An 8,679-nucleotide genomic window follows, 5' to 3' on the forward strand; every position below is an offset into this window, starting at 1 on the left:
TTTGCTCTTATATCTCTCCAAAATCTTTCTATATTTTTTCTATATTTTTTCTATCTTTTTATATTTAAAACGAGAGTTCAATCATCAAACTTTTTTTGTTCATAACTTTTTTATAAACAATGAGCGACGGATAAAACCTTCATATTATTTTTCAGAGAGGTGACCTTGATAACATATGTCAAAATTGTTGAGATCGGAAAATAGTCCGTATAACTGCATAATTACCAAATCTTCTTTAAAAACGCCGCCTTTAGGCTTTGCGCTTCTTGACCATAGCATGTAAACTTTAAATAGATGCGAGTACAGTAAAATAAGCCGTAAGACACAAAGTTAAGAGATAACTCATGCCGGTAACGGGTTCTACTAATACCTACCGTTCCTTTCAAATACCATAGTTGGTAATAGTACCAGTACCATCATTGTACCATACTTAAACGTTTGCCACGGTCGGTAAATTAACAATTGCCAAAAACCAAGTTTCCGAGTAATTTATCAAACCGCATGAGTTAGCATCATGTTTATGTTACCGTTAGTCATCAGTGTAGTAACTCAGATCAGAACCAGGCGGCAACCCGTAAGTTGCAACTTTAGGATTTCAGAAACTAAACGAGATACAAAAAAACGGTTTGCACCATCGTCTTCAGCGTAAAAAACTGCACAATACCAGTGTGTTTTGTCTAACTATTGTTGGTAACCAGCTATTGGTTAAATAATTAAATCTATTAATTTTCTATTCCGTGATATTTTGCATCTAAGTAATAGAATAAAGAATACAACCGTTTTTCGGTAACTTTTTTTTGGTTTGCAAGATATTTAAATTGTTTATTTTCACTCATGGCCATAATGTACAAACTAGTAAACATTGAGGCTTGGTGGCATAAACTTTACTTTTCAAGTAACTCCACAAAGAAAAGTCAAATGGGGTCACATCCGGAGACCGAGGTGGTCACTAAATGACCACTTTGTCCTATCCACCTATTTTGAAAGACCTCATTCAAATATTGACGGACAATGACACCATAATGAGGTGAAGCTCCATCCTGTTGGAAATAAATTTCATCCGTATTTCCACCAGCTATGTCTCAAATAGCTCGAACAATTTGCTCGCAAAGCATGACTGTGTATATCTGTGCTGTCAAATTGCCTTCAATGAAGAAATGGCCGACTAGTCTACCATTAAAAATACTGTCACGTCCCGACATTTTTACCTCCATCTCGTCCGCAATGACGTTAAACTACAACGACAACCGTCGTCCGCAATGACGTTACACTACGACGACAACTGTCGTCCGCAATGACGTTAAACTACGACGACAACCGTTGTCCGAAATGACGGTAAACTACGACGACAACCGTCGTCCGCAATGACGTTACACTACGACGAGAACCATCATACTATAATCACATACACTATATTGTAATTACATATATTATAACCACATACAACTATGGCTGCTTTCCTTTTAGGAGACACAGTCGACACATCCGACACAAATCGCCACACGTCGCTTTCCATTTATAATTGTGATCGACCTCAATCGACACACTTCGACTCTTCTCGGGAGGAGAGTCAGAGTGTGNTTAAGTGTGTTTTTGACCGACTAAACGCATATATCTGCTCAAACCAGCTTCAAATATTTTATTTGTACATATTATACATAAAATTAAAATTACTTGCTNTTAACAATAAAATAATAATAAAAGCTGACAACAACAGAATGGTAAGAATTATATGGTACTTTATAATCGTTTATTTTATATTTTACATTAAGATGTTATTATCTTATATTTAAGGTTATATATAAATTTTTATTAACTTGATTGTATAGGATCTTTCTTGCGAATGTCCCACTTGTGATGGCATCTTTATTGATATGGAGGCGTATTGCAATCATAAGTGCAAGCCACTTAAGAAGGTTGGAAAAGATGAACGTAAGTATACTCTCTAAAATTTTCTTTTTAACCTGAAATGTATTTTCAAGTAATTGTAATTATAATAAGTTTTCTAAGTTTATATTAAAGTGTATATTTAGATTTGTGTAGTATTTAATGTATGTATTGTAGCATTTTATTGGAATCACAACGCTATATTAGGTTTATTAGCTGCCTATAACATTATGCAACCTGATAAAGAAAATGTAAAAAAATATAAAAATTTTTGGCAGAATATTGCAAAAGAATTACAAAAATTAGAATATGATGTAAGTATAATTGCTTTTTACATGCATATTAAAATTTTCGATGCGATATAAAACAAAACTATGAATATTATTTCAGGTGACTGCTGATCAGGCCAGATGGAAATTTAATGCACTTTTAAAAAAGTATAAAGAATGTGTGGACAACAATTCCAAATCAGGAAGAAGTCCAATGACATTTGCTTATTTTGAGGAAATNGAAGATATGTTTGGACGCCGAAAAAATATTAATTGCAATCATGTCATCGATTCTTCATTTTTTGGAAGCAAAATAAAATCATCTTCATTTGTCGAATCTGATCAGCAAACATCATCGACAGTAATAANAAAACAGGCGTCTCCGTCTACATCTGAATCCGTACCAACAAAAATTTTAAGAATTGAAAGCCAGCAGGAATCATTAAATATGGTAGTACCTTCTGAAACACCACTTTCTGAAATTACTGAAACATCATNTTTTGAAACATTACGTTCTGAAAAAAGAAAGAAAAGTCGATGTGGATCTGCAACATATGTTGCCAAGACAAAACTAGAATTAGAAAAGCAGTGGTTGGAACATCTTAAAGTATTAGCTACAAAAACTCAGAAAGAAGATGAAAAACTAAAGAAAATAGATGAGAAATTACAATTAAAANAAAGACAGTTATTGTGGAAAGAAGCGGTAATAAATCGAAAAATGAACAAAAAAGAAGAGAGACATAGAGAACGAATGAAAATTGAAAATGAAAAATGTCAGTTATTGAAACAGTTAGTAGAATCGAAAGATCCATTTTCTATTAATAATATGCTCTCATTTAAAAAGTAAGAAAAGTACTATTAATTAAATTTATTTTTTTGTTTATTTTATTATATAATAATTACTGTGATTATTTTACTTTAAGAGCAGAGCATAATATATTTGTAGCTTTTAAAAAGATTTGTTTTGTTAAAAGAAATTATTTAACTGAGAAGTTTATATAAGAGTTACTAAAATGTTTTTATATGATTCAACTGAAAAGTATATATACTTTCAATATAACTATAGANATATATATTTGTTAGATTAACAACAATTTCCATAGAGATTTTAGTATTATTAAAAGTTGCATATCGTTACTGAACTAGTAAAGTGTTTAAGAGTTTTCAAAGTGATCTCATTTCAATAATAAGAACTGATTTATTAGTATTTTTAATAAGTTTTTTTCATCAAAAGTTATTATATAGTACATTTATTTAGTACAATGTATTTGCAAATTTATGCAAATGCTTCTCAAGAAATTTTNTTTAGATTATAAGCAAATGCACTGAGAAATTTTATTTTTGGTAACAATAATTTACAGATGTATGTAGGAGTTTGCATAAAAGTAATTTTATTTCTAAAAGTACAACAAATAAGTGTTACATTATAAATATAATAATATTATAGTTATTTTTATCTAATTATTTTTGTTCACTGTGGAAACATTTCATAAAATAAACTTGATCTTCGATCGTTATTTACTTCATTTTCATTATTTTCTCTTATATCTATATTAATATCTGAACCGTTATCTTCATCATATAAATCCATACCATCATCAAAAGCATCAATGCATATATTGTGTAAAATACAACTTGCTACAGCTATTTCAACTACAAATTNGATATCTTGATATTCGTTAAAAAATTTTAAACGCCTAAAACGTCCTTTTAGAACACCGAAAGCTCTTTCTACTGCCATGCGCGTAGATGAATGTATAAAATTAAATTCAATTTGTTGTGCTGTGAGGTGACCATTATTTTTAAACGGTGGTACTAACCAAGATAAGGATGGATATGCAGAGTCACCTAATATAAATGTTCTGTTTGGGAATAGTCTGTTTCTATTATTTTCTGATTCCCAATAAAGACTTGACCGCCGTAATACTCTAGCATCGTGAAGTNATCCAGGCTCACCACAATAAATATTTGTAAATCGCATATTGGATGTAACAACTGCTTGTAATATTATCGAATAATGTTTTTTTCTGTTACAGTAATCAGCAGTGTTTTCTTTTGGCTGTGATACAATGATATGTGAACCATCTATTGCCCCAATACAATTTGGAATTCCTCTCTTATTTTGAAAGCCTTGAGCTACTGCAATTAATGATTCTCCTTCTGGCCACTTGATTATATCATCTAATTTGGTTTGAATCCAACTAATCACTCGCCGAATAACTCGAAATATCGATGATATAGATACATTAAATCTGTCTGATAAAGTACGATATGGTTCAGTGTTACCAAGAAACCATAGTGTTATAAGTAAACTCCATTCTGCGGTTATCTTTGGTCGACCAAATGAATGTGATGGCAGAATTCCGCTTTCTGCAAGTTCATCTAAAAATCCAAATATAAAAAGAAAGTTTATAAAAGTAAACTTGATTAAAATAATAACAATAAAGAAAATAAATATAATCAACTATTTGATATTTAAGATCACACAAAAATTGCGTATATAATTCATAAATATGTCAAAGGCAAAGAAGTCTTAGACTATAAACTATTTTATATCTCTGACAGATATAAAATATCTATAGTAAAAAAGACTAAATTGTATTGTAAAATGTTATTTGTATCTTATGTAAGATATGCTCTTTATTTTATTATTTTCTTATTATTTTGTGTTTTTTAACTTGTAAACCTGTGAAATTGCCTTCTTTAACATATAAAGACTACAAGAGAAGAACTTATTAAAGTCACATTTTCGTACTTTTAGTTTTAAAAGTTCAAAACATTCATATAGTTTTCTGTACACGTTTTGTAACGTATAAATATACTTATATCTTTGTCAAGAATTTCTCTCTTTTGCTTTAAATAATTAAANNATTCTATTTTATATCAAATAATATCAAAAACAGAAAATCGAAAAAAATGGAATTATTTTTTATATGTTCATGAAATATGTAAAATAGATTAACATTTGTGACGGTGACAAAATGTGTAATCTAATAAATAATTTTTATATGTATACCGATTAATGTCATTGCAATATTACGATGTAATCTGAAGTGTTCTTTGAATTCTGCATCCGTCAGGCTATGTACAACGTCGATGTAATTATCCACTCGATGTCTTTTACGACCAGCTAGCAGTATTTGAACAATTGGAAACAAAATGTCATGATTATATTCATCATCATCTGTTGAAAATTCTGTACTACTGTCACTGCTACTACTGCTACTGCTGCTGCTGCTACTGCTACTACCATTGTTTTCCATCAAAAGATTCAGTATTGGATTCATCTTCAGGAAATAACAAACATATATTAATAATCATATAAAAATATATGTACACTCTTAATTTATTTCTTTATCCAGTTTACATATACGTTATAACATATATAATAAACATTGTATTATTAATTTTTCTTGGAATCTTACTATTTTTNAAAAAGTAAAAATAACAAGAAAACAATAAAATATAAGTAAATAACAATAAAATCGTATTTTTATATTTTAACTAATAAAAATATTTATTTATATATAGAATATACATATATAAAATATAAAATAAAATATAAGATAAAATATAAAATAAAATATATAAACACATAAAATATATATATAAATATTTATATATAAAGAATATATATTATATGCATACATCACGCGCGCTTGAGAAATTTTTAAATTGCTTTTTTAATGCTGTATTATCACTGTAACTCGTATTACCTTTCGACAATAAAATTTGTAGGTTAAATTAGATTAGGTTAGGTTAAGTTAAAATTGTTATTCACATAGTGCAGATCGCGTTCCATTTAACTGTGACACACTGTACTCAAATGTGTTAATCTGTGTCAATTTGTGTTCATTTGTGTCTTCTAAAAGGAAAGCAGCCATAGTTGTATGTGGTTATAATATATGTAATTACAATATAGTGTATGTGATTATAGTATGATAGTTCTTGTCGTAGTGTAACGTCATTGCGGACGACGTTTGTCGTCGTAGTTTAACGTCATTTCGGACGACGGTTGTCGTCGTAGTTTACCGTCATTGCGGACGACAGTTGTCGTCGTAGTTTAACGTCATTGCGGACGAGATGCAAGTAAAAATGTCGGGACGTGACAGTATTTTTAATCGTAGACTAGTCGGCTATTTCTTTATTGAAAGCAATTTGACAGTACAGGTATACACAGTCATGCTTTGCGAGCAAATTGTTCGAGCTATTTGAGACATAGCTGGTGAAAATATGGATGAAATTTATTTCCAACAAGATGGAGCTTCACTTCATTATGGTGTCATTGTCCGTCAATATTTGAATGAGGTCTTTCAAAATAGGTGGAAAGGGCGAAGGGGTCATTTCGTGACCACCTCGGTCTCCGGATTTGACCCCATTTGACTTTTCTTTGTGAGGTTACTTGTAAAGTAAAGTTTATGCCACCAAGCCTCAATGTTTACTAATTTGTACATTATGGCCATGAGTGAAAATAAACAATTTAAATATCTTGCAAACCAAAAAAGTTACCGAAAAACAGTTGTATAATTCTTTATTCTAGTACTTAGATGCAAAATACCACGGAATAAAAAGTTGATAAATTTAATTATTCAAACAATCGTTGGGTACCAACAATAGTTAGACAAAGCACATTGGTATTGTGCAGTTTTTTACGCCGAAGACGATGGTGCAAACCGTTTTTTTGTATCTCTTTTAGTTTCTAAAATCCTAATTTTGCAACTTACGGGTTGCCGCCTGATTCTGATCTGAGTTACTAAACTGATGACTAACGGTAACATAAACATGATGCTAATTCATGCGGGTTGATAATTTACTCGAAAACTTGGTTTTTGGCAATTGTTAATTTACCGACCGTGGCAAACGTTTAAGTATGGTAAAATGATGGTACTGGTACTATTACCAACTCTGGTATTTGAAAGGAACGGTAGGTATTAGTAGAACCCGTTACCGGCATGAGTTATCTCTTAACGTTGTGTCTTACGGCTTATTTTACTGTACTCGCATCTATTCAAAGTTTACATGCTATGGTCAAGAAGCGCAAAGCCTAAACTAAAGGCGGCGTTTTTAAGGAAGACTCTTTTGACCAATCAGAACACCTATTGATTTCTAGCCGGGTTTTTGAAATGATTTTTGAACGAGATTTACCGGGTGGTATTTACACGGGTTTAAGAAACTAAAAGAAGTGATAAAGCTACTGACCAATCAAATCGTTTCTCGATTTTTTGACCATTTTCCTGAACGTACTTTCGAGAAAGATTTAGTGGACCCTACTTGCAGCCGTTTAGAGAGTCTAAAAATTGCAACAAAATTATTGACCAATCAAACGCGGTTTACTAAACTGGTTAACCAGTGAGATTTCTTTTTTTTCTTTCAATGGTTTAAAACATGAATTTCAAGAGAAGGCTAATTTGGCGTAGTTGCTACGTGATGTGTCATTTAGTACGGCAAGTTTTTGCACTTCAGCCAATCAGGTTGTTTGTCACCAGGCAATCAGCCAATTATATGAGTTTACTAATTGGGACCAATTTTCTGAACGAATTGTGAAGGAGGCAACAGTTGTTGCAACTTGTAGGCGTCTAGAAACTTAGAATTGACAAAAACTGTTTTGACCACTCCGATGATGTTACGGTTTTTTAACCAAATTCTCGGCCGATTTGTAGAAAAAGAATTATGGGAACTGACTTACAAGGACGTGACAGGTCGGAATCCACGATAAAATCATTGACCAATCAGTTTGGTTGGTACTAGGAAAACGACCAATCAGATTTTGTCAGAGTATACAACAGGTAAATTTTACTTGTAAGCTAACAAAACGTGTAGAATATGTTACAAGCAAGTATATGAACATAATGAATGCAAAACAACAGTGAAGACGACACTTGCAAAATTGGTAAGTAAAAAACGCGACTTGGAGTATTAAATTCTTAAGTTTAGGTGATGACACAGTGGTTTGGACCGTAGTTTACCGTCTTTGCGGACGCTTGACAATGGGAGATACTACTGACACTACATGATAATAAAATAAGATAAAAAGAGAAAAAAGAAAAAAAAAGGAATAGGTAAATCGGGTCAACCGGGGCTCACCATGTCTACGGACGTGACACTTTATCCCAGCTTCCGGTCATATCTTCATCCTCCGGCCCGGTAAAGCCTCAGGGGTGACCAAAAAGAGAGGGCGTACGTTTGGCAGGTGTAGACGGCCGCAAGACCGTGACACGGCTTCTGGAACGTAACATATTAGGTAGATTCTGGCTTCTCACGCGTCAGTCCTATACTTAAAACAAGAGAGGTGCGTCACGAACGCACGCTTGTCGTCTCCTTACATTCCGTATACAAGAATGGTGCTCACGAGAGCTCGCTTGTCGTTTCCTTTTGTTCTGTAGACAAGAAAAGTGCTCACGAGTGCACGCTTGTCATTTCCTTTCATTCTGTCGACAAAAAAGGTGCTCACGAGTGCACGCTTGTCGTTTTCTTTTGTTCCGTAGACAANAAAGGTGCTTACAAGTGCACGCTTGTCACCTTT

At 32.2% G+C, this 8,679-nt stretch overlaps 1 protein-coding gene across 1 annotated transcript; it reads right to left on the reverse strand.

Annotated features, from left to right (window-relative positions):
• Positions 1-3,547: 3,547 nt before the first annotated feature.
• On the reverse strand, positions 3,548-6,940 carry LOC109861924 (protein ANTAGONIST OF LIKE HETEROCHROMATIN PROTEIN 1-like). Its single transcript, XM_020441779.1, has 4 exons — positions 6,881-6,940; positions 5,173-5,443; positions 3,679-4,538; positions 3,548-3,553 (listed from the first exon to the last, which is right to left on the reverse strand). The coding sequence occupies exons 1-4, from the start codon at positions 6,938-6,940 to the stop codon at positions 3,548-3,550; spliced, it is 1,197 nt and encodes a 398-aa protein (XP_020297368.1).
• Between the last annotated feature and the right edge of the window lie 1,739 nt (positions 6,941-8,679).

Source organism: Pseudomyrmex gracilis, unplaced genomic scaffold (genome assembly GCF_002006095.1).
Source record: "Pseudomyrmex gracilis isolate BER0280 unplaced genomic scaffold, ASM200609v1 scaffold_1148, whole genome shotgun sequence".
In the NCBI taxonomy this organism is placed as follows: Eukaryota; Metazoa; Arthropoda; class Insecta; order Hymenoptera; family Formicidae; genus Pseudomyrmex; species Pseudomyrmex gracilis.